The sequence below is a fragment of the Balaenoptera musculus genome, chromosome 12 (assembly GCF_009873245.2).
Source record: "Balaenoptera musculus isolate JJ_BM4_2016_0621 chromosome 12, mBalMus1.pri.v3, whole genome shotgun sequence".
Taxonomy (NCBI): domain Eukaryota; kingdom Metazoa; phylum Chordata; class Mammalia; order Artiodactyla; family Balaenopteridae; genus Balaenoptera; species Balaenoptera musculus.
Window position 1 is genome coordinate 52,658,719 of NC_045796.1, and position 27,654 is coordinate 52,686,372.

At 43.1% G+C, this 27,654-nt stretch overlaps 1 protein-coding gene across 4 annotated transcripts in view; it reads right to left on the minus strand.

Moving 5' to 3' along the window:
* LOC118905362 (sine oculis binding protein homolog) overlaps positions 1-27,654 on the minus strand; it is a 157,058-nt gene that overhangs the window by 37,549 nt on the left and 91,855 nt on the right. The window contains exon 6 of one of the 4 annotated variants that reach the window (XM_036872003.1): positions 20,692-20,832. The exons of the other annotated variants lie outside the window; for them this stretch is intronic. Within the exon in view, the coding sequence (XP_036727898.1) occupies positions 20,692-20,832 (141 nt within the window). The remainder of the gene's footprint in view (positions 1-20,691; positions 20,833-27,654) is intronic. 4 annotated transcript variants of the gene reach the window in all.

Below are 27,654 nucleotides of genomic sequence, written 5' to 3' on the forward strand. Positions count from 1 at the left end.
TAATTAGTCTCAGAAGGAAGCCCAGTTCCACACCCTCCAGGCAATGCATGTGCCCACAATGGCTGGTCACATGGCCGCATGTGACCAGCTGGTCCCGGACCACATGGCTGGTCCGGGAAAGCCACAAGTCCTAGACAGTGACTGGTGGCCCCCAGAATCTGGGCCCATCCTGGAAGACTTGTCTGTACTAGACTTTGGGAGGAACAAGTAGATTCCTAGCATGTAGGGGAAATGGTCCAGAGGAGAAGTAAAGCTCCAGGCTTATGGAGGGTTCTGCAATGGCTGAGGTCTCCATCTTCCTCAACCAGCTGTGTTCAGTTCTCCCTGCAGCAGGTGTCTCCTTTTGACCCAGAGTTTCAAGATCCTTTCCCACCCATCACAGGAACGTTTGACTTTCACCTCCTCTTCCTGCCCTTTAGAGGCACCACTAACAAGCAGGCAGAGAAGTCAGGTGACTGCTCCACCCCAGATTCTCTCCAGAATTCTCCTCTGACTCTCACATTTGGATTTTACCCTTGGGAACATAACAACGTTTCAAAAATTCCTGGTTGTAAGAAAAGCAAGCACTTGCTATAGGCGGACAGAAGTCATTCAGTAGGAGATTGCCCACTGAGCTTTTCATGTTTATGAGACAGACTAGAAAGCAGAAAGCTAAGCACTCTCCGTTTGCCTGATCTACAGAGACTGTGGTTTCCTCAAGATTATCTCAGCCTTTGTCCCTCTGATTTTCAAGTGACTTGGAAAACATAGGATAGCATTCCCTAGAAGATATCTAAAAGCTTCATCAATCTATTGCTTGGAAGTAGCCCACTAATATTCAGTCTAAATCTTTCTTTGCTTAATTTCATTCCATTACTCTTACCCTAAATATATATACCCCTTGTCTCGAGCTAAATAAATTCCTTCCTTCCTCAGTATTTACATCCTTCAGATGTCTGAAGACCATGATCATGCCAACCACCCAAATCCTCAGACCTCACTAATGTGAGCCGAATGCAACAGGAAGAACGATAATACAAAAAGTCCCTGTGTTTGCCTCAGACTCCAGCTGGGTCTTCCCTGCTTTGTTATCTCCCAAGATCCTTACCCACGGAGCAGCTCCATTTTAAGTTTTCCAATTATTAGCCTAAAAAGGGAAATGCCAACGGGTCACAGCGGTACACAGTTATCAGAGGGTATTCAAATTGATGCTCCCACTGCACTTATAAAAAGGAGACAAAATCCCCAAAGAATAATTGACTCTAAATATTTCAGAAATGTCCATCAGTGATGCTGAGTGATTTTTTTTTTAAAAGGAGAGACATACTTTAAACAGTGAAAATGATCGATCACTATCAAATTCCCTTTCGATACTGGTTTTGCATCCGGCATATAACAATTCAGCAACTAAGTTCAAGGTCATAATGCCTTGGAGTTGAACAGGCACCAGGGAGTCATTTTTGTCTCACCTTCCATTCAGTGCAGGGAGCCCTGCCACAATCTGCTTGGCTGGTCATCAGACTCAGCTGTGATGCTTCTGCCCACGGGGAACTCACTACTTCACAAGGGTGTCCATCCTACTCTTGTGAGCAAACTCTTTCTGATACTGAGAAGAAATCTGCCTTCCTGCAACCCCTACCCATAGGCCTGGCCCTCTCCCCCAGAGCCACTCAGCATGCTTGCACCCTCTTCCGCAGAGCTGCCCTTAATCTACCTGGCAACAGGGCCATATGTGTTCCCCTGGCCTCACCTCAGTCACTTCCATTGTCCTTAGGGCATCATGACTTCCAGACTGTCACAGTCCTGGCTGCCTCCATCTCACCTTCATTTCATTCTCAACATGTGACACCCAAGGTAAAACACAACACTCTCCTGAGCCTGCCCTCCAGGGATCGCTAGCGCTTAGCTTGCAGGGGACTCCACAGTGTGGTTCCGTGGTTGTTGGAAAGGTTTTCCTTTCCTCTTCTTCAGGTATGACATTCTACCTTTAAAGATTTATTTCTTTAGGTTAAAATAATACATATCCAGGAGTCCTCTGTTAAAAATCCAAGTATCCCCAAAGGGGTAATATTTTAAACCACACACAGCCAGTATAAATTGATTTATTCAGCAACTTTGGACTGAGAGCTGGATTCTAATTGCTGGCTTTGTCATTTTCTAGCTATGCAACCACAAGCAAGTTATTTAACCTTTCTGAATAGGAAGAATGATTAGCTGAGAATAACATATTGGGGCCTATAAATTAAGACAATAGTCCTTGAACATTACCCAAGTATCTGTGAACTTATAGCAAATACATTTTTCCTTTTCTCTTTCTTTTCTTCCCACTTACTACCTCTACAATTCTCAGGGGGAAAAAAGGGCTGTTTTCTACAGATAGGAGTAGAGTGGGTCATTGTTATAGTTAATACTGAGGTCATCATGGGGTAACACAAAACATGTGAGTGAAATTCCAATCAACAACTGAATGGTTATGTATTTTTAATAAATGTTTTTCTGCCATCCCTTTAAAATATTTTGAGGCATCACCCTTGAAATAAAGTCAAAGAGAATCCCTAATCTGAACAGGTATCTTTCTTCTGGGATTAGTCTTAGAAGGACCCTTGAGAAACTCTAAATATCGATCTCTGTAGCATAAATGAAATGTAAGTGGCCACAGCCTTGACCCCTGGCTGGGATGGATGAAGCTGCAGTAGGGCAGACTGCACTGAGTGTTCCAAGTTTCTAGAGAAAGACAGCTCTGGGGCTCTGAGCCAGAGCTTCTCCAACTTAATTAGGTACACATCAGAATCACCTGGTGGTCTTGTTAAAACACAGATTCCAGATATTTGTGGACCAAGGTTCATTGAAGCATTATTCACAGTAGCCAAAGCATGGAAAGAATCCAAGTGTTCATCAACAGTTGAATGGATAAACAAAACATGGCACATGCATACAATGAAATATTATTCAGCCATAAAGATGAACAGAGTACTGATACACGCTACACCACCATGGATGAACCTTGAAAACATTATGCTAAGTGAAAGGAGCCAGACACAAAAGGCCAAATATTGCATGATTCCACTTGCATGAAATATCTCTAGAATAGGCAACTCATAGGGACAGAAAGTAGATTAGAGGTTCTCAGTGGCTGGCGGGGAGAGGGAGGAGGGGAGTTATTGCTTAATGATTATAGATTTTCTGTTTGGGGTGATGAAAAAGTTCTGGAAATACTGGTGATGGTTGTACAACATTGAGAATGCCACTGAATTATATGCTTAAAATGGTTAAAATTGCAAATGTTATGTTACATTATATTTTAGCACAATATTAAAAAAAGTTAACCCCACACATTCCAGGGCAACACCCCCAGAGTTTGTGATTCTGGTCTGGGATGAGGGTCTAAGAATCTGCATTTCTAACAAGTTCCTAGGTGATGCCGGTGCAGCTGGCCTGGGGACCACATTTTGAAACCACTGCCACCAGCCCACAATGAAGCTAAGCAAACCCTTCAACTTCTCCTGCTTTGCTTTGCTGATCATCTAGAAAAGCTCAAACTTCTCTGCATGTATAGCAATGACAACCCAAGCTGGGAATAATAAAAGCAGCTGCATCCAGGCCGACTTGAGGCTCTCAGTGCTTCCCTGCGGTTTTCTCCCTCTTTTTCTACTCAGTTTTGAGCCACCATTGACCAGCAGGAATGCCAATAACTAACACCAACTTCAGCAGGGTAGGGACAGGTACAAGTCAGAAGGTGCAGTGGGGGCCTGGAGAAGTCATCTTCAGGGTCTCATCCTCGGAGGACTGTCCCCCTCCCCAATCCAAACTCACCACATTAACGGTGAATTATTTTCTAATAGGGCTTAGAAAAGTGCTTGCTGCCTAAAGTTTCAAAAGAACTTGCGTGCCAGGCTTCCTGATATTGATCTGGGCAAGATATTCGTACGGGGCATAGAGGACGTAATGCATATGTCTCATTTGGGGTCTGGTAAAAGGCCGAAAGGCTCACATTTCTGAGATTCTCTTTTTTGACATTTTTGGGTTCACCTCAAGTTCACTGGTTTTCCCGACGGTATTACTAAACTTCTTCAAATTTAATATATTTTTATTCCTGCTCATTTGAGTGTTGTATTTCCACACATGCATGCTTAACTGAGCAAAGTGCACTGGACGTTTTTCCCTGCAGAGGTAACACGGCACAGCTTTCTCACCCGGAAGGAACAGCATGCTCCTCACCACTGCTGAGTAGCCTGCCATCAATGGCTGACACAGGAATATCCATGGCAACACAGGTGAACCCAACGCCTGGCCCAATGCCAACGGATGGAGCGGGTCCTCCCACCGGGCTGAGGGAAGACGATAGCTTTTACTCAGCAAGCAGATAAAGTGTTGGTTCTTTTCAATTTGCAGGGCTGTCGTGTTTAAATATGAAAATGTTGCTTATAGACAAATGTTAGTGACAGCAGCCTGTGGAGACTATCACCGTTTGCACTCTCACTCCTGCTAAAAATAGGCTTGCTTTCTCTGGATTCCTTCAAATTCCACATCTGCAGGAAGTTTTTGTTGCCGTTGCTGGCCCTTTTCTTTCTTTTCCGAAGATTACTGTTCTTTGGCTCCGCCAGGGCCCCCTCCCCTTCCCCCTCCCCAGGAGAACGCCATTCAGAAGGAAGATAAACGCCCCAGGCTCAGACAGTCCCACAAAGGCCTCACGTGGGTTCTCAGTCCTCATCACAGGCCCTCGCCTCTGAAGTCTTTAGGGAAGAGGGAACCGGGGCAGCACCAGGGGCAGAATCATTTGACCTTCAGCAGTAAAAGATGGGGCCTGATGGGACTGACTTGGCAGGTTGGGAAGCAAAACCAGAGAGTGAGACCCCTGTGTTTGGGACCCACTTGGCAGCCACGCCTGCAATGGCCAAGCAGACAGCCTGCTCTCTCTCACATGCTGGAATAATTTTGTTTTCCAGGTATTATATTCACACACAGCAAATGGTAACTATGGTAATGGTGCATTTTGAGCAAATGTTCAATTCTTCTCAAGGCAAGTGTTCAATAGCCTTTATTATTCTCTCTCTCTCCTTCTTTCCTGCCCAAGGTGTGTGTGTGTGTGTGAGAGAGAGAGAGAAAGGAAGGAAAGGGGGAGGGAAGGAAGGAAGGAAGGAAGGAGGGAGGGAGGGAAGGAGGAAGGTAGGTAAGCGTTGCCTTAGGTATTTTCAGAACCAGCCAGAAGATATTGCTCGGAACAGGACCTAAGCGCCTGTAGATGCTCCAAGTGCTTCACAACACATTAGAATCACTGCAGAAGATTTTCTCGGCCCCCATTCCCAAGGGTTCTGACTCAGCTGGTCTGCAGCGGGTGGGGTCCCCTCAGGGCTTGCGTGGCAGCCACGTGGCACCTGCCCTGGCCTCCTGAGCAAAGGCCACAGGTCGGCTCTTGGATCTTTTGGCTGCTCAGACGTGCCATGTCCCTTCTTCCCAGACTAGCCTTCCTCACTCCCTGCCGCCTCTGCGGGCCACTCACCTCGGGTACGCCCTCCTCTTCAGGAACTGGCAAGGATTCTGGCTGTGAAACGTTTCACAGGAGACAGTCCAGAGAGCTGTTATGGCTCCTTCTCCCCCAGAAAGGAAGACAGGCTAGCTTTGCAGTCCTGGCCCAGCTGCCTTGTTCTGGGGGACCCTAGGCAGCCTCTGGACCCAGTGAGCACCGGGGGAAGGGAAGAATCCGTCTCATTCCCCTTCTGCTCCCAGCTCTTCCCAAGTACCTGACCCTTGGTAGGTGCCTGACGGAGGTTTGCTGAAGTGTTAGGTGTTTTCTCAGTTTTCCACAGAGCACACAACCTGTGAAACGGGACAGGTGGCCTCCAACTGGGAGAGGAGATGCGACTAAGAAGAAGGCTCTTTAAATGAATTCCTATGAATTGATCCCTCTGTGGGCCCCGACCTGGCTTATGGAAACTGCAGATGTGTGTTTATGGTGGGGGGGGGGGATCCTCCTAGAACTGGATCCCTAGGTCAGGAATGGGTCAAAAAGCACCAGAGGATGGAGTCCTGGGAAGGCTTGGACAGCATCTTAAGATTATGACCCCATTGCCCAGCCCTAACTTAGTGTCTCCCTCCCAGTTTAGTCCTCCCCAGGGATAGGGTGCAGGGCTTCCCAGGTAGACCTTCCAGAATCTCTGCCCTCCTCCTTTTATCTGGGATTCCTAATGCCCTAATGGAGCCAGTGGGCAAGATCACCCCACTGAGCAGGGCTGCGAACACCACATACCATCCCAGCCTGAAAACTCCTCGGGATCCGGCAGAGAGGTCCTGGGGAATGTATCAACTACCTATGTGTTAAATACAAATTCTGCACTACAAGTTGAATTACGACCAAGAATCTCAGCATTGTGCCCCACAGTTGTTCCGTAATTTCTCTCTACCATCCATAGACATCAACGTATTCCTGAGATTTGCTGAGGAATAGGACGTGTAGCCTAACAGTATACATCCTGAGGCTTTTCTTGTCTAGAGGAGCTATTCCTACAAAACCCAGTCTCCTTCAGCAGCCTATGTGCACCTCTCTAGAGTGTTGATCTCTGAGGTGGGGCAGGGTACCTCAGAGGGTGCAAAGACAATCCACTGAAGTGATGGAAGAAAATATTAGGGTGTCTAATTTTTTGTTTTTTTACTGGTGGGGCATGTAATCAAAACCCCACTGAGATCACAGGTCTAAGCGACAGTCTGGCCTCACTTTTTATGAAACACTCCAAGTGGTAGATTAGGGTGTGAATAGCTGGGGGGCAAGGATGATGCTCCCTAGGTTTTTCTTTGGGGAGGGTGACAAAGAGCAGATCCAAAGTGATGGATGCCCCTTGTTTCTGTGTCAGCCTAAGGAGCTTTCTGACGCCAAATCTAACAGACTCACCCCTGATTCCCTCTCATGGATCAGATGTGATTCGTCCCTCCTTGGGACCCTTCTTTGGCACTTTTTCCCTTGCTCAAAGCTCAGGTCACTGTAATTTCTGATGTTACTTGAGTTTTTATCATGTCTGTCCTAGACTCTTAGCTTCTTGAGGGCAGTGTCTGTTTCTTAACTCATCTCCTGGAGGCTTTGCATACAGTTATCTGATGGAGAACCCTTGCAAACATAAAGCTTTCATTTTAAAAGAGATGACCATGTCATAGTGAGGTCCCTGGGCACTAAGGATTTCCCTGACTTTGGATTCCATGCTCAGTGAAAACTCAAAAACAGCTTTCAAGTTTGCCACCCTATGTAAGTCCCTTGATTCATTTTTGCCTGAAGACTTTTTAAAAACCACTATCTATTATCACTGTAATCTCAATTTTAAAAAAAGAAAAAGAAAAAAGACATTTCAATGGCACACAACTAAAAGACATAATCTCAGAAAGAAAAGATCAGCCTTCCCCCAAAAAGACTGGGACCTTACACCTCCATATAAAGTATTTAAACAGCATCCTCATTTTTCCCATTCATCATGCCCCAGTCCAGGGATCACCATTTAGAAACAACTGAGGCGGAGGGAAGCAACAGCACAATTCCAACCAAGTCACTGACAGCGCTTTGTTCCCCTGGGCAGTCGAGGAAGAGACAAGCCCGGTTCTGAACAGAACTAGTGATGTGTGAGATGTAAGATGTTTATCCCACTTTCTCCTTCATAGGTCTGTCTCTCCCTTGGTTATCTATCCTTCTTTCAGGGCCTTGATCCAAGACAGATAAAACCCAAATGTCAAACCAAGGCTTTCACCTTAGATAGCATCAAAACCCAAAGCAAATAACCTCTGGTGGTAGAATTTCAGGTGAGTGGGTGGCCATCCCTTCCCTTTGAGTAGCCCTTCAAATCACAGCATATTCATGGTTACAAACCAATCCACCTCTCTCCAGCTGGCCCTGTAAAGAGGTCCAAAGCTCCAGCAGCCGTTAGGACCCTGACTGACACAGTCTCTCACATCTGGTCAGAGGACAGCATAAAATGCTGATATGGTTAATTCTATCATTTGGACTGAAAACAATGTTATACCCAGAAAATGTGATTCTACTGACTGTACTGCTTCTTCAGTTTGTCAAGTGCTAGCATATGCTCGCTATAATAGGTACCAGGTACAAAATGCTTAAGAAAAATTAGAAGAAAAACTCTTAAATGGAAAAAATTATATTCATTTAAAAAAAATTTTTGGTTGCACCACGAGGCACGTGGGATCTTAGTTCCCCGATCAGGGATCGAACCCACGCCCACCACAGTGGAAGCTCGGTGTCCTAACCACTGGACCACCAGGGAAGTCCCTATATTCATTAACTTAATTTTTTCTGCAACAATGCCCGTATTTGATATCAGCAGCAGAACATGAAGGCCCAGCTGGAGGTGCACCAGTGTTCCTTGGGAGTTTAATGATAACAGGCCAGAATATTTTACATCAGGCCTGTCCCAGAAATTCCAGGTGGCCATAGACATGATCCTTTAAGTTAACTGTCCACTTCCTGTTGTGCAATAAATTGTCACCAACTACCTGAAAAAAAAAATCAGGACACGTGATCTGACCTATATTTATTCTGCCACGGTGTGTAAGGCAGACTGGGATGTATAGCTGAAGCCCCAAGTCATCTTGCTGATTTATAGTGACAACAGGCAGAATATTTGAAACCAGGTGCCCTGGAAAAGGTACAGTAGCCATATTAATAACATCACCCAGAGCACATCCCCAGGAGTGGACTTAAGGTCAAATGCTCACTGGCCCTAATCCCTTGTCACACACACCTTCTTCCCAGTTCCCTTTCTTGGTGTGGACAACAGACTCTGTACCCAGACTATGAGAAACCCAAGGCCTCCCAGTCTGCCATGTGCTAAGCTCCCTCACCTGTTCAATGCACAGGGTGGGGAGGGAAGGGAGGAATGGGGGCGGTGCTAAGCCCCAAGTTGGGCACCACTGTGGACAGCTACTTTGAAGTCACGTGGCGGGGACCGGGATTGCTCAGGCTACCCCTCCCACAGCACACGTTCACCTGCCTGAGCAGAGGGAAGCCAGCCAAGTCCAGCCTCTCCTGGTCCTCCAGGCAGAAAACAAGGGGGTGAATCCTGGTTCAGACCTTGCCCCTCTATCCTCCACCCTGCCCAGCCTGTGGACCCCACCTCCCATCCCACCAGGCTGAGCCACCTCTCCTAGGGTGAGATGCCACGCGGGTACCCTGTCTTTTCCCTTCGGGGATTAAACAATGAAGCCCAAATGCCAGGCACCAGAAGCTGTTTGGAATTCAGTTTCCCATCAGCTGCCTCACCTTTTCTTCCCAAACTGGAGCCCTAAAACTCAGACTTCAAATAGGCAGAGGCGCTAAAGCAGTGGGCTGAACTTCCCGTGGAGCGGCGGTCTCCCGAGGCTGTGTCCCCCATCCCATCTACCTTTACCGGCCCCCAACCTGCTCCTTCTAGAGACTCCCAGCAAGATACTCTCTCAGCTGAGGGTACGAATTCTATCTGTTGTAAGGGATAAGATTTTCAATGGCTGTGAAAGAGACTCCAGCGGAGGAAGGAGTACGGGGTGTGAATTTTTGAATGCGTTGTGGGCAGATGTCCTATGATGATAAGGAGCCCGCTGAAGCAGACCCAAATTTACAGGATGAAAATACCCTAGCCCAGAGCTTCTCAAACTGTAGGGTACACATGACTCCCCCCAGGATCTTGTTAAAATGCAGGTTCTGATTCAGGATGGCTGGGTAGGGCCTGAGAGTCGGCAATCCTGCCAGGGGCCCAGGTGGAGTCCAGGCTGCCAGTGGGTGGACCACATTTTGATAGTGAGGGGCTGCACACAACTTGGGGTGGGAGGGTCAGCCCACAGTCAACGGAACCATATCTTCTGAACCCCAAGCCAGGGCCTATGGTCTGAGGGAAGATTGGGGTTTGCTTTCGGGAGCCAGAGGCAGTGTGGAAGCCACACCAGGATGCTGAAGCTTCTCACTTCCTGGGACATTCTCAGAGACTGGGGGGGTGGTTCTGAAACTCAGCTCCCGAGGACACACTGCCTGTAAGCTGGACCAGCTGGAGCTGCTACTTCAATCAAATCACTTCGTCTCCTCCCAGACCACTGAAGAGAAATGTTAATGCACTGATTTTGCAAATTTATGTTTTTCTCCTATATATTTTCCTCAGCTTTAACTAGAAGACTTCAAGATTTAGTTATGGCAGGAGAACTTCTAGTAGGAGAAGGGCAGCTAACTGAGCAGAGGCAGAGACCCCTGAGCTTCACCACCTCTGGGGCTGCCCCACGTCAGCCCTGCTGGCCCCCCGCATGGGTCTGTAAATGGCAGCTGCCTGGTCTTTAAAGCGCGGGCACAAGCATCAGCCCTCCTTTGACTTGCTTTATTCCCTGTGGGACTTCAAAAAAGATATTATAGTATACAATATGTGAGAACAAAAGGGAAATATACTCAGAGAATACAGGAAGCACCAAGGCTGCTGGGCAATGGCTGGTCTGTTCAGCACAAAAAGTTGAGGGAAATGTGAGCATGGGGTATGAACAGACAGAAAGGTGAGGCGAGGAAATGGGAGGAGGGGAAGATGTCTCTGAGCAGACTGACAGGTGACCGTAACCTGTGGGGAAATGCAGCCAGGAAGAAGTTCCTGGGGGCTGAAAAGTTTTTATGAACTGGAATGTCACATTTGAGCTTCTCACAGTCCTGTGATATAAAAGCCCTCAGTAAAAAGTTGCTGCATGCACATGCACGCCCACAGGGACACACACACACACACACACACACACACACACACACACCACAGTCTGGCTCAGAGAATCTAATATATCAAACTCACAGGTTCTAAAGTACTGGCACAATTTGCAGGCCTGGGTCGAGACACAGGATCCAACTTCAGGGCCAACTTGGAGGGCGTTATTATACCACAAATCACTAGGGGGCGCCCTCACCGACATCCACACTGTAGTGAGGGTCAAGAAAGTCTGCCTATCCCCTGCCCTCACCCTTCTTAGTTTCCAAAGGGAAGGAGGTGGGAAGGGGAAATAGGTGGCAACCGGGGTCAGGGTAGAGATGCGGGATTGAGTTTAGAAATATGAGATGCCACTCCCTTCAGGTGAGACCCCAGTCTCTTCATAAACGGAGTGGCCAGGTCTCCAGAACAGGCTGAGCAGGGAAATAAACTCATATCACAAGGCAGTAACCACAGCATGCATAAACAGGAATTACCCAGATTCAGTAGCAAAGGACTTATCTCACAGACCAAGGCTGCAGTGCCTGCTAGCAAAGCATTCAAAGATGACAAAACCAATGGGCAAGCAGCAAAGGAATATGAATGGGAAACAGAAACTGTCACTCCTGCTTAGTTAGCTTGATAATATATTTGTTGAACTGTTTATGACTTTGTATCTCATATGTGTATTACAGATGGGCAAAAATTACTCCTAGTTCACGCAGTGGGGATTAAATAGGTCAATAATTCATAGTGTTTCCCAAGAGTGACACTACTTTCCAAATGCTGGGCACCCTGAACTCATCTGAGGACCACTGGTTTGTGAAAACAGATGATAAACGTGAAATTGGGAAGGCTGTGCAATCCCGGGATGTGCAGTCATCACCCACAATAGCCAAGGTGCCTGTGTCTGTCTGTGGGTATGATGCCCTCAACAAAGGACACCCCCAACACAGCCCTGAATCCCAGCCCAGCAAATAAGGAAACTTTCCCAAGAGCAATCCAATTTGTTCAATCTGAACTTATCTCCTTACCCTCCGGTTTTTAAGGAATTATTACAGGGGTTGGGGGTTGGGGGGACTCTAGGCCCCCAAAGCATGACAGCCACAGGCACCCTCCGCCTTCTGGCCCTGCCTTCCCTCATGGGACCTCCCATCTCCGGGGGGAAGGGGACTGGTGTGGAAACACCAGCTTGGTGCAGACACATCAGCTTGGTGCATCTCCCTGGACATAGAGGTTTCCTTCATGCTCCTATAGCACTTTTTTGAGACTCCTATTACATGGTACTTAAACTGCTTTTGAGACAGTTTTCCACTGTGTTTTCAAAGCCAGCCCTGGCATGTCTGTAAACATCAGTTCATATTCCTGGAATAAATCTTTTTTGTGTTCCATCCTACTACCCACAGGGGTACAGATGGTATGTTTTATGTGGTGACCACTATTTACAATCCAACCCCATGGAGGCCCATGAGATGCCACAAATGGAGCCCACACAGGAAGACAGCCCCTTTGGTAGAGACATTTGTCCCGACAGGCCAGGGGTGCCAGGAAAGGACACACCCTGAAAGTACATGGGGTGCCTCTGTGCCGCTGACACACATCCTCTGTTCTGGGCCAGCGGGGTCTTGGGCATCCCCAGGAGGCACACGGAGAGACAGGCTTTGCCCAAGTGACAGTGGGGTATGCGCGGCCAGTGGCTGTAAGCAGGGAAAACAGCACACAAAATGCCCAAAATTGGTTGTAGAGTTAAAAACATCAACAAAGCAAATCCTTCCCTACCAAGGAGGCTCACCACATTCATTTGCATGTTCATGAGCATCTGCTAGCTGAGTACCAATGTATCCTTCTTTCTATCCTGATGGACAGCCATTCATCACAATAGACTTGACCGTGTCAGTACCTCAATGAGGGGATAATAGAAGCAGGGTTTTTTGTTGGGGAGGAGGGAGGGAAGGAGAGAAGAATCGCTTTACTCTGAAAAATACTCTGAAGAAGCCACGGCTGCCTCTGTCTCAGACGAAGATAGCATTTGCCGAAAATGTCAACAGATTGCTTCTTGAGTTGGAGTTGTGCAGACATCAAAAGCTTATTTTAACAGGGCATTTGCTTAAAATCACTTGGTTGGTTTAGGCATTTAGAATGTCTCTGACTATATAATTTGGATTAAGAGGTTCTTGTTGGGTTTTACTGATTTAGCATAAATCAGAAGGACATACTGAAATAGACCCCTTCACATAACCAGAGCCTTTAGGCCATGAACGTAGTAAAATTTGCTCTTTGTTTGTGCTGCATTTTTAGTGGGTTCTTTTTTCTTTCTTTCTTTGTTATTATTATTTTTTTTAACGCGGCTTAGTTGCTATGCGGAGGCTTAGCGCTCCTGCTTGGGGATCAGTTCCAGACTTTGGTTTGATTTGAAACAAGCCAAGCAAATTTGCCTGAATGTGATTTCAAAAGGTTTTCCTATTTCTCTCATCAGGAGATTGAAGGAAGCTGGGAAGCAAGACACTATTTGAGTTCAAATAATGCTGGCCTGATTTTCTCAAGAATTCGGTACGATTCAGTAGACACAGTTCTGATGGACGACCACCGACCACTGCTACAATGGCTCTCAAGACCAGGTCTCAGGAAGCTTAATTTCAAAAGGCAGATTACTCATACTTGGAGATAAAGTCTTTTTCCTCCATTTTTACTTTTCTTTCAGTCTTTTTCACTTTCTCTCTCCATATCACATTGACTAGATGTGACTCAAAAAGTTAATGGTAATTGCTCTCATCTTAATTTAGCAAAGAGAGAGGAAGAGAGGGAGAGAAATGAGTGTAAGTTGTAGATCTAAGCACAGGTCATTACAGGTGTGTTATATTAGTGTATTCATGAGCCCCCCCAGGGACAGACATGCTGAGATATCCAATAACTTTCTTAATGTGTAATTACACACCATCGGACTATAATTGATTAATTGAAAAGAGAACGTAGGCAGATGTGAGGGCAAGACTTCTGCTGCTCATTAAATGAATATGTCCTTGCTTGTCTTTAATAAGTTAAGTGGAACTACTCAAAAGCAATTAAGTCAGTAGTGAAATTCATTAAATTTTAAGTAATTATTGGTATTAAATTCTGTAATAGAATTCAAGACTTTGCATAGTTCTATTTCAAAAAGAAGTATGATCATTCTATGGGGCCAATTCAACAGAATGAGGGTTCTGAGAAAACTGCATCTTGGAGCCACTGACATTTTGTATGAAAATCACCTGAGAGAGAGAAGGAGCTGGAAGAGGGCTAGGGGGATTTCTGGAAGCTTTGCTTGCCATCCTAGACCAGATAGACCGAGTGTCTCACTTAAACCTAGGAATGTAGTCGTGTTGCCAAAGCAATTCTTTCATTTAAAATCTTAATCTAAATAGTTCGAAAAGAATGAAAAATACATATTTTTAAATCTAATGCCTTGAATACTACATCTGATACTTTCTCTAGTAGCTAAATTCAAACACAAACATGGATATGCGGCATTGAATGCAATTTGGAGAAAATTCTTTCCAGGCCCCACTCTCATGTGGGAAAGAAACCTGGGTGACTGGGGTGGCGGGGAGACTATGAGGTAAGCCACAGTTCAGAGAGGGAACCCCAGATAGTTCTCAGAGCCCAGAAGTGGCTCCTACACCTTCCGCCACTATTCATTCTGCCCAAGAAACCAGACAACTCAGAAATCTATCAGAGAGGAACTCCATTCAGCCAGTGCTGCCGCATTCCAGACATTCCTGACAACTCCCTAGACGCAGGAGAGACCTTGGAGTCTGAGCTGGCTGTGGAAAAGTGCCAACAGGGAGCCACACCAGTACGGTTTGTTCATTCATTCATGCAGTAGGTATTTCTTGAGCGCTTATTCAAAGCCTTTAGTAAAATGATTTTATAAATACTTACGTATGTCTATATCTATCTATCTATCTATCTATCATCTATCATCTAACTATAATATAAAGTAAATATACAAAGAACTTATAAAGACCAGGGGGCAATTCTGTGAAGATGTAGTCCATTTCGTACCTATCCAAGATGATCTTGCGCCCTGCACATCGTAAGCACTCAGTAAAAGCTTGCTGACTGAATGATGGAAGAAATTGATGACATGGGCTTTGAGGAAAGCATGATTGTGTGTGGCACCTGCATAAAGTTCTCTAATTTATGGAAATAGTTAAGAGATGTTAATGCATGGCCAGGATAAGCCAGAGAGATGGTGATGATGGCAGCTGAGAGTGAAGGAGAACTGATTGCAGAACCTTTGTCTATTCCCAGGTTTCTTGCTCTAACCATCAGCATCCTTAACAGTCCTGTCATTTCTTTCTTGGGATAGAAAACTTAAAATGTAAACCCATGTACTGTGGTCATTAAAAAAAAAAAAAAAACAGTGGCTTCAACTACATTTTTTAAGTCGTACTTTCAAATCTACAAATAACTCTGTATGGTTAGTTTCACAATCTAAAAAGACATTATTGTTCTTTCACTGTTTGCTGGGGCTAACACTTTGAGGACATGAGAGCCAGTCTAGATGCAAGGCTATGGGGCTGCTGGTTCTTGAGAGGAACTGTTCCCACCCTGGGCCCCGTGAGAGGCGTCCCCACAGCAGGCTGACTAGACACAGAGACAGTAGGGAGATATGTGACTCTTACCCTTCCCCAAAGGAGGAGAGAAAAGCATATTACGTATACTCTAATTGCTGTTGGAAGAAAAAAATTCCAGTCCTCACACACATTGTAATTTTAGAAACCATAACTAAAGCTAAAACTAAATTAGACTAAATAGGTGTATTAGGCTCAGAAAGAAAAAAAATCAGGGCATGTGGAAAGACATTAGGTCTCATTTTCTGTTTGCATGTTTTTCTGCTATAAAGGGCAATTTATTGTCCCACAGCTCATTTTAATCTTGAACATGACCTTGATAATCTGTGTAGGATAGAGGCAGCCAACAATTTCAAAGAGAGTTCTAACCAAGAGAGATGCTTTCCAGCTTTATCATGTTCACTTAATGACATTTGCTCACATTATTTTGGATTTTTGCTTTTTTTTTTTCATTTTACGACTGTAACAAGTTCCACATGCCTTCTAGACAGCTAAATCAGGCCAAAGGAAAACTGATTTATCAAATCAATAATTAAGTGCCTAACTGATACATCCTGAAACTTATCAGCATATGAACAAAGAAGATGGCCAAAGAAGAGGGTGATGGTGTTTACTTCCAAAAGAAAAGTAAAGTTTTAAATAGTCAGGTAATTAGGAAAATCAGGGAATGTGGGATTATAAGAAATTTGCTTTGGAGGTTTAACTAGCAAACCCTTTTTGTGTAAGAATTCTTTCCCCCAAAACCATTTTATATTAGTCTAATACTCTATCTTAGTAAAGACAGTAAATTCAATAAGATGTTTTTTCTTTGATGAAGATCTTGAAAATCTTTAGGGTCGTTACTGGATAAATACCAGTTCTCCTTCTAGAGTCTTGTACAGGTGCAAGGTGTAAAGAGTAAGCTAAATCCACGCAATCCAAAACTATGTGTTATAAGATTTTTGTCTTCATTTTTAAAAAACAAGGAATCTAAATATTCATGTGAGTTTTATTTACTGGCATTTCTTTCTTTCTCTTAAAAGTTGAATACAAAAAAGGGGGTTTATTCCCTTTATTAGTTACCTTTTATTGAGTGCTTATTATACACGAAGCACTTTATATGTATTATCTCATTTAGCTTTTATGGCAACTCTACATGGTGTATGCAGCTATCGTTCCTGTTTCACACATGCAGAAACCGACCTTCCCAAGGCCACAAAGCTAGTCACCCCACAACCAGGTTAGTGTGACTCCAGGGCACATACGCTGCACTGCCTCTGTGCTGTTCTCTGGGCAAAGGGGTTATTGCATTCTTGTTAAGGGAGATTCTATCCCTCTTTAATCCAAATTTAAGACCCTTTTCCCCCTAGTTTGTGTTTAAATCACCATGATCCCTGAATCATTCTGGATCACAGTTCAGTTTCTTGCTTCTACTTTGATCTCAGTTTTTCCCATTGTACACAACTACCTACTTACTCAATTACGACTCTTATCCAAAATCTAAATTTATAAGAAAATTGGCTTGAGATGAAATCTTTGCCAGTTACTCATATTAACATGGTCATAAGAACTTGATGGCCAATATTTTTGGACAGTCATTTCCAGTCTCTTTCTTGCCTTTCCAGCTGTGAGAAGCACTTGTCCTCATCACAGTGTGCCTGGACTGTTCTAACCACCTTCTAGAAGTCTCGCTGCTCATGTCCTCCAAGGCGTGAAAGCACTGCTTTCATAATAGCACTTCCTGGCGCAGTTACCTAATACAGATCCCATAGCCTAAAACACCAAATGTAAAATTAGCTGTCTGGCTTTCACTGTTTTTATTATTTGACCACAACCTACCGAGTTAACTCTATTCTCACTACTCACAAAATGATGCCAGGCAGTGTCTTGATGACCCCCACGTGCTCCCTGCTCACCTCCCTCCCATCATTCCACCAACAGTCTTCTCTTTCTCTGAGATATACTTCCATTCCCCTTCCTACAGGGACCAGCCCAGGCCCCACCTCCTCTGAGGATCCATTCCTGATGACTCCAGCCCACCATCTCTTCCCCATTAAATGACCCTTTACTTCCTTTTTGTACACATAATACTTTAATACATATTTCTATTCTCTAATCAGCATACCACCACATCTGGCACTTTAATATACACTGGAAGTTCACTGTTCATATCAGCACAGTTTGCATGTAAGCTCCTTATGAGAAGGATCCATATTTTATGCTGTGTTTGCACTGCAACACACGTCTTTTAAGCACAGCACTGGGGAGATGGCAGGTACTCAATAAATGCACCTCGACTGAAAGACAAATATCTTCAAAATCTGGGTCACATACATATCCCATCACCACCTACTCTCATATTATGCCCTGAGTTGTGTCCATGACACTAAATACCCAGGTTTTTAGAAAAGGTTTTAAATCTTTACAGATATTGCATTGAATTATAGATATCGTCTTCATGCAAGGTACACAGAAGAATAAATTAGAGATGTAAGAAACTATCCAGACCAAACACACCAGAGAATATATCCCTTGAGAAAAGGTCTTTTGGGTTTGAATTATCAAGACCGGCTGTCTCTACTGATGCAGCTCAATTCTCAACTTGGCTGATTTGATGACAGTCATAACATTGTTTAAAAATAAAAGTGCTAAGGAAAAATGAAAATGAAAATTTCACTACAACTTTATTTTTCCAAGTTATTTATTTTTATGTGTTCATATATAAACATCAAATTATGTTTTTGATGTTTATATCAAATACTGCATAAATGATTGAGATGTGTTAAATGCCATAGGCTCATAAGCACTTCTGTAATGCTCTAGTTTATTTTCATTTTCCTTTATGTATGTATTCACATTTCTGCATGGGATATATAATTTGCCTTCATATACTGTATTTTATATACACAATGATGTCACAAATTGTCAAAATTCAAGCTCTCTGGCAAATATATAAATATTACGCTAAGCCAAAACTGTGTTTACACCATTTTGTCCTAACACATTTATCAGACAATTTAGAAGTTAAAAACACCACTGCTTGAAATGGCTATATAATGGAGACCCCAAAGTATTTCATATATCTTAATAATCAGGATACTTTTCATTTGAAGGCCTTATTCTAGTATATGCTCAATATTAAATATTGCCTCCCTTCCCATCTCAGGCTTTGACATTTAAAAATGTTTATGTGGTTTTCCCCTTCTGTGTTCACACAAAGAAGAGTATAACAGATCCTGCTGCAATATCAGAATCAGATTCAAATTTTCCATTCAAAGGAAACCAAACTATATTGAGATCTGAACACTATAAAACAGCAGAGTATTTCACAAAGTTAAATATAGGGTGTAACTTAGTTGATATCCTGAAGGTGGATTATCAAATTTGAAGTGTAGGAAATGTACTTAGCTATGTGTACTTGTCTCTTCTGTAGATTGGGAACCTCTCTAAGAGATGATGGTGTTGGTGATGATGATGGGTAAAAAGATCCTGATTTATTTTAAAAACCCATACTTTATCCTGATTTATTTAAAAACCCCATACTTTATCCTAATGGAATCTACAGCTCGTTCTATTGAGAAAGAGAGAGAGAGAGAGAGAGAGAGAGAAACCATTGCTTCTCCACCAATGTATCTTCATGGATTTTCAAGAGAAATATTGATGGATATGCAATCCAAAGTAGAACAGTAAGCACTTTTCTGGATAATTAAGGCAAAAGTACTGCTTATTATTTTAAACCTGGCTTATCGGGAGTATGTCTTAACTGGTTCAACATTTCACTTGAAATTATGAACAAAGCCATCTATCAGCTCCACTGAAAGGAAAGGATACAGCAGGAAAATTCTCAGCCAAGACAACCACAGACCAACCCTCCACTCCACCTTGTCCGTGGCCAATGCACAATCCAGACCCAACCTTAAGCATTTCGTTTTTACGTGAACTAGAACCAGGGGGATATGTTATTGCATGCGTTCAACCAACAAATAATTTTTGAGCACCTACCTCCATAGATCATTGAATCTATATCACCACTGATCGTTAAGATGCTATTATCTTATACCACTAGGAAAAAACATTGCCAATTAAAAAAATGACAAGTCATCAACTGTAACATGCAATCCCCCCCTTTTTTTTTTTTGGCCATTCTGCACAGCACGCGGGATCTTAGTTCCCTGACAAGGGGTTGAACCTGGGCCCTTGGCAGTGAGAGCTTGGAGTCATAAAATACGGGCTGGGCAAGCATGGTTCTCAGGGGTACGGTGAGGAAAGACAAAGGTCTTGCCTCACAGAGCTCTCAGCTAGGGGAGCCTCATCTGGAATTAAAAGAGGGTTATCTCAACTTCTGGTTGCACGTGGCCAGGGAGGAGAAGCTGGGAAGACAGCCCTCATGGAGAGTCCGATGCCTCAAACCAGAAGAGTAGGAAGTGTACAAAAAACATGATTACAAAAGGCGCTTAAGCCAAATTCAATGAGAAAACACATTAAAGACCTTATTTGCCTGAACCTGCTTATTTGCCATTTAATCATGGCCGTCTATCTTTCTTCTTCTTTTGAAATTTCCTCTCACCGGTCCCCCATCACCCCCACATTCCCATCTCCGATTTCTTGCCTCCTTTATTACTCATATGTCATTCTTCTCAAGTCCAAATATTTTTTATTCCCTTTCCCTTTTTCTCCCAAGAGACTTTCATTAGCTTGTTCTTCTAGCCATAAACCAAGCATATGACTAAATATGATTAATACTAGTTCTGGCTGGTTTCTTAGGCACTTTTATATTGATAATTGATATCCTATCTGGTTTTCTGGCTTTGCTTGATATATGATGTAGAGTTTCTATCAAGCCATCAAAGGTGAATTCTCTTTGGTACTTTAGGTAATTGTTCAGTTCTAGCAATTAAAACAATGAGGGAAAATGTCACTGACCCCTAACTCCAGTATGCTACCTGATGGCCGGAAGTCTTGAAGGCAATAGATCAGTTCACCCCGAGGAATACAACCCCACCAAATCAAAAGAGGCCAAGCCTTTTTGAAACGGCCTTACTGATTGTAAAAAGAATCAAAATCTTCAAAAGAAGATTTAACATTTATCATATATCATCTATTGCTGTCAGATTTTTAAAAACCCACTGAAACGCTTATAACACATTGAAAATTATATTTTCTATACAGTACCAAATTTAAAAATATATATACTTTGGTTCCTTTCCCTACAATTTAGTATTCATTGGAAATTCTCAAACACTGACATGCCTTTCTGAATAAACTCCCCTTCCTAACATTCCCACAGATGTTCTTTCTGGCTTCAGAATTCTACCAAAGAATTGTTACCATAAAGAAGCTACAAAGAGCGATTCTGGATTAATTGCTTAATTCCTTCATGTCACCAACATAGATTGAACCCCTTCTCTCGCCCTGGGACGGAAGAATGTATCAGACCCGGTCCCTACCTTGAGAAGGTGGCAGTGTGTCTTGGCCTGAGCACAGGTCAGAGAGATGTGGGTCAAATCTAGGCTCTGCGCCTGCTCACTAGATCCCTTCCTCTCTCCCAGGGCAAGGAACGTAACATCCCCGAATTTTAATTTCCCCATCTGTAAAACAATAATAACAATATCTACTAGCAAAGGTATAGAGCGTACAGGGTCTAAAAAAGGGTCTGTAAAGACCAAGCACAACGGCACATTGGAGGCGCCCCACAAAGGATGGTTTCTTGTCTCCTTCCCTTAACAGGCTTATCAGAGGCACATCCATTTGCTACTGCAGACATTTACATGTGTAAATTATATTTTTCCTTTGCTTTGCATTTATTTTCTTAGTTGTATATTTCTAAGATGAACAATTTTAGTATTAAAGGGGAGAGCAAGATGAAGGGGTCTTGGATCACGTAGAATCTTCTTGGACAGTTATATATTTTTTTAAAAAGCTTAGCTATGAGAATTGTCTGCATAATGCACCTCGTCCCTCTTATTGTTCACAAGGAATTACTGTGGCTTTTGCATGCAAATATAAATACTCAAGACTTTCAGATAATCTGTTGCTAGAAATTTTGGTCAATGGTATTCTATGATGTGCTAGTAAGTATGCAACCTTGAAAGAAATAATCATAATCATAATTACAACAACCTCAATTGAATGCCAACCGTTTGCCGAATACCGTTCTAAGCATCATAGGGGTATTCATTCATTCAGACCTCACACCAACCCTACAGGATACATAGGATTGTTGTCCTTATTTTACAGACAAGGACATGGACACAGAGATATTCAGTGACTTGCCCAAGGTCACACAGCCAGTGGGTGGAGTGGTGGAGCCTCCTGAATCTGAACCAAATAGTCTGGTTCAAGAGCCCAAGCTCTTCACCCCAACACCATACTATTTTTTGGAAGTTTTAAATTCTTCTTTGAAAAAGTCCTCCAACATTTTAGTACCTCACAAATCAGCAACATTTGCTATGCAGCCAACAGGCATCTCTAGTGCCCTCCGCATAAATAGGCAAGTGAGTGGATGTTCAAGGGTTTCTCTGAAGTTTTGTCCTAAATTAAAATATTACCTATGGGCTTCTATCCGACCCCACTGGAAAGAGACTCTTGTTAGAGAATAAAGGCAGGTACTTCCAGCATTTGCCTGAAGATTTTGTTTAAACTAATGTCACCTCCTAGATCCATTTTATTAGTAATAAGACTGCTGCTTATTGAACTTTTTCTTAGTATGTGTCAGGCACACTAAGTGCTTCATATACATGATCTCATTTACTCCTGAAAACAACCCTATGAGGCAGCTACTATATTTATCTTCATTGTATTGATAAAGGCACTGAGGCTCAGGGCAGGTAGGAAAGTTGCCCAGCTTGCACAGCTGGCGTGTCTGCAGAGCTGGGCCTGGGACACCCACTCTTACCCACCATACCACAGTGCCTCCCCTGGAGAACACATGGTCCTCGATACCTCTCTCTGGCTCCAAGAACCACTGTGATGTACTGTGTGATGGACTGCTCATGTAAGCCAGCATGAACACCAAACCATATGCCTCTGACCTTTTTGCACAATGGCCCTGGAATGGGAAAGGCGAAGATCTCCATGCCTTGGAAAAGGGAGCTTGCAGGGGACCAAGGGTCTCCAATCAAATCTAATCCCAAGCAGAGTACCTACACCAGAGCAGAAGCAGGGGAACTCCAGCCCTCCTGCAGACAGCTTCTCCCCCAAAGAAAGAAACTAAAAGGGACAGTTAAAATAGGGTTTCCACGGGTGGTAGGTGAGGGGAGATGTCTTTGTGGGAGAGGGTCTTTGTACAGGAGAAGAAAAAGGCTCTAAATCACAAGACCATGGCAGCAATGAGAGCCAAGGGGCTAAAAAGAGAAAGAGAGAAGCAGCAGAGCCAGCTGGAGAGCCAGGGGAAACAACAGCACAGATGGAAACAGAGGAATGTGCAGGTGAAATAGGACAACTCAAGTGGAATCCACTCTTCTGCCTGTGTTAAAGTCCAGATGGTCTAGATGGAGAGCATAATGGTGCCACGTCTATTGGAACTGACCCTTGTTCAGTCTAAGATTGGTCCTCTTCTTTCTAAAACGGTCAATTTTTCTTTAAAAAAAATAGTTCAGAGAACTGTGGGAACACAGGAATAGCTCCAGAGTAAAGGGATCTGGAGGGTGGATAGAAAAAAATGGTTGGATAGGCCAACTCTCTCTAGACAACAACCCATCCCCTGGGGATTTCTGGGTCATTTTACACCTTTGGGGCTTTTACAATTACTATTTCAGGAAACTGGTACACAGCATACTACATACACATACATCATATGATATTTTATTTGATGTGATGGAAGTCCAAGTGTGTCACCATGAATTTTAATTCTCAGTGCCTGGGCTGCTCAGTTGTAACAGCAAAGAAACAGTGTGTCAATTCAAGTTGAGCTGGGGCATGTATCTGGCTTTCTGCATGACTAGCAGTGTTAAGGGAGGTCTTCAGTCAATTATACCTATTTTGAAAAGCCTATCAAGTTTCAAGTGAAATGTGGCTGTTTTTATCACCTTTTGGGAGTTCTCATTACGATTCCATGATCTAGCCAGAAAGGCCTAGTAATAGCTGATATCTGACAGCAATCCAGAATTCCCCCTCATTGCCGTGATGAGGCCAACATGTACTGGTGAGATGCGCTGGGTTGCAAAGAGATCTGATCTTATTTTTAAATAAATACATTTAAAACTAGGGGCCTATGTAAACTATTCTATGTAGGATGCATAAACAGCAAGGTCCTACTGTATAGCATAGGGAACTATGCTCAATATCCTGTGATAAACCATAATGGAAAAGAATATTTTAAAAATGTACACATATGTATAACTGAATCACTTTGCTGTACAGCAGAAACTAACAAAACATTGTAAATCAACTATACATCAATAAAAAAAGAAAGAAAAATTAAAATATAGAAGAACAAAGAAGACTCAAGTCATCACTAGCATTGTGGCAAGTCTTTCACCTTAAGGGTTTTTAAAACTCCATCTGATCGTACAAGCCTTACAAGGCTGTGCTCAGCAGGGAGGGAAGAGCATACTGCATAACCAAGATTCATTGGTTTTATGTATACATAGTCACAAAGCTCTAATTCCCAGTTTACTCGGTCTCAATGGATTCTTCATAGCCAGAGAAGTGGTGTGCTAGTCTTTACAAAAAAACAAAACAAACAAAAAAGCATATATGTTTCACAATACTTCAGCAGAATAAAAGGGTGGGATGGGTAAAGGGGTAGGTGAAGCAAGATTAATAGTCGATAATTGTTAGTACATGGAGGTTCATTATATGACTCTCTACTTTTGTATGTGTTAGGAATTTTCCATAATAATTTTTTTTTAATCCACAGAAGTACTAGGAATTTCCATGAAGCAGAACTACTGAAGTCTAGACTTGAAAGGATGGTGTCAGTTATTTAGACCTCTGCAAATGGGCCGGCCTGCCAGCTCACCCTGTATCCTTCAGGTACCCTATACTCCAGCCAACTTAGTTGTCAACTGAGGTGTGAGTCACCTGGGCTGTACTTTCCCACCTCCTTGCCTTTGCCCATGCTATTTTCCTCTGCTTGGAATGACCCCTTCCCTTATACCCCAGCTCCGACTATGGAAAATCCAACCCATGGAAGGCCTAGATCAAAGGTATCCTCCTTTGTTAAGTCTTTAATTATGGCATATGGAAATAATCTCTTCCTCCTTTGTACTCCAGAACTTTGTTGGTGCTCTCTAGGACCACAGCTCACTGTGTAATGATAATAATCATGAAAAAAAGAAGCATCATGATAATAGCAATGAATATATACTGAATGTTGTATGTACCAGGCACTTTCGATATGTCATCACTTTCGATCCTTACAATATCCTTTGAGGCTATTACCCTTTTATTATCACATTTTACCGATGAAGATCTGAAATGCATAGAGGTCCAAGAGGCGAAACGGGGGTCCAATGTGATATGATGCCAGATGTATCACCATAAATATTAAGCCTTTGTGCCTATGATCCTTAGCTACCACCAGAGTGATATGGTATAAAGTCTAGTTGAGACAAAATTCTAACTTTCGGGAAGACCGGAGGGCCCACATTCCTGATGGTTAACAATACTGCATATGCCTATTCTTCCTACTGAATTGTAAGCTCCTTCAGGGAAGGGACGGACTGTGTCTTTTTCTATTTGTGAACCCCAAAAGCACTGTCTAGTAAAATGCCTTGTACATAGAAGATGATCAATAATATCTTGTTAATTGAACAATGCATTAATACAGAGCAGTTCTGCCTAAGGGTGATATCCAACTCTTATAATCCACCTCGCTGCCTCCACAAGGAAATAAGATGGACAAATCAGCCCACAGAACTGCCTAGGCCACTCTCCTCTCCACCAGCTCTATTCACAAGGCCACAAAACTAAAATAGTTTTCATCTTCTCCCTACATTGGCATTGTAAAGAATGAATTCTTCTTTCAGAAAGAAGAAAGAATTATTCCCCAATACTATTTTTATTTAGCTTCCCAACTAAGGGTCCCCTCCCCCTTCCTCTGCAAAACTCCCACCCTCAACAGAGTAGGGAAAAGCCAAAAGGAGTCAAACTTTGTCTAGGTGATGACCCGGGAATCTGGAACTAAGGAAGACAGGCTGTTCTCCTCTTGAGTTTCCTTTCTCTTATTTCCCCTTTCAGACTTCCTAAACCTGGTTTCTTTCCAACCAAATTATACCACACTGATTGCTGCTAATCTTTGACCATATTTTGACCTTCTTCCTGAATACAGTGACACTCTCTGGACTGATGCTCTCTGCCCCCTAAGAACACTTGGGGAGTAGGCCCAATTGTCTTCAAGTCCTTCCCCAAACTCTTTCAACGTTCCTTTTTTTCTAGCTAGAAGTCTTCTCCCTCCAAGGACTCAGCGTATGCTATACTTCTGCTAGGTGTTACCCCAGGTGGCTTTCAAGAACTGAGCAAGTACTAGCTTAAGAGAGGTGTGATTTAGGTTCTCCTCCCACTCTGGCTCTTAATGCAATTCCCACCATCAATATGAGCATTTTAATAGGGGAAATGAGAAGGCCTTCTAGTCCCAAAAGAATGAGGCAATAATGGTAAAGGGACTAGCAACAGAGTTGGAATTTGGGACAAGGGCTAGTCACTGAGGCTGGCTCTAAGTGTTCCCTCTTCTGGGCTCTCATAAGCCATGTTGCTGTATTGTTAAAGTGATGTGAATTTCCCACATTTTCTTTTACTGAAAGTTATTTGCTTTGATCATAAACTGAGGCCAGCAAAAGACCCTGAGGTGTGTGTGTGTGTGTGTGTGTGTGTGTGTGTGTGTGTGTGTGTGTGTGTGTGTGTATACCTACATCTATCTATGAAGAGGTAGATGGGGCCACACTGAATTGTGATATATCAAATAACACTCAAGTTTTATCTAATGTCACTCATCTTGACAGCCTTGCATTTTCAAAATTAATAAAAAGCATAAGGAAACTGCCACACAGTCACCAACCAAAGAATCTTGGCCACCAAGCTAAATATCTAGTCATCTGTGTTGTACATTAAGTGTGAAGGCACATATCACAGTTTGAGATTTAAATGGGCAAATCAATACCTACAGGAAATCGACAGTCACATAGCAGATTTTTCTATCAGCCAATGCTTTCTTTGTCAGTGCCTTCTGATTACACACACTTGTGTATTCTAGGCATCGATTCTACTTTGCTTTTGTTTAGGTTACTTAATATTCCTCCTCTTCCAAGAAGCAGAGACAATCAATAGTCAGTTATAAAGTCAGAGGCCATGTCCCATCTACCTGGCCAGGGCACTTTCTGTCAGCACCTGTGGCCCAGAGGGTTAGCCTTCCAGCCATGTGTTCCTGATCACCTGGGAGCCTGGAAGTAACCTGTGCCCTCAAGGCTTTCTCCCAAGAGCCATCACCATCTTCCAAAGAGCTCCCCCACTTTCTAAAGCCACCCCTGTTCTAGCGAACCATGCAAGATGGCAGACACACCCTTAAGCTAAGAAAAGTCCTTTGGAGTGGGGTTTGCAATCTTCTCTCACCAAGTCTTTTAAAATTTGCCCTAAGCTGCACTAAGAAAACTCCAAGGACTTCCTATTTCTCTCTTATGAATGAACAAATCATTTTCATATAGAAGCATAACTTCTCAGGGCTTCATAACCAGCCAAACACCATCCTTTATCTTGCAACTAAAAAAAATTACATTTCTCCTTGGAGAAATAAGCTTACTTGTTTTTTCTCTCTATTCCTTTTTTTTTCTTTTATCGCAAGAAAGTGTGCTGACCAAAATAAAGCATTTCTAACAGCGACTAAGAGGACAAAGATTGTACCAATCTCTCAAAACTACTGCCAACACAATATCGTGTTTAAGCACAGCAATGACCAAACATATATTTTCTCTAAAGATAGCTGGAAAAGATGTTCACATATATGTTTTACTTTCTCCAGTATAAACTGACCACAACCAGAACTCAAGCACATTCATTTTTCCAATAAATAGGAAAAAAAAATCAAATATGGCATATTAGTTTTAACAGTATCTCTAAAAAGAAGTAAGCTACTCTCAAAAGCATTTTGATACCAAAACATAGTATAAATGGCCCCTATAGTCTTCTGCTGGAAAATCAGAGTTACGGAGTAAAACATTAAAACGAAAATGAAAGAAAAGGGTTTCCCCCAAACAGGTAATGCTAGCAAGCCTGGAAGTTTAAGGGCCCTAAGATAAAATCTAAGGTGAGTTAAAATGTCAGGGAAAAAAACTGCATTTATAAGCAACAAATATGCCTGTGGATTGGTTGGTCAAGGGACGACACACAGAATAAGTGATGCTATTGTAACCACGCAAACTGTGGAGTGGGAAGGAGTCTCTTACTGTCAACATCCAGCTACTGTGGCTAGAATG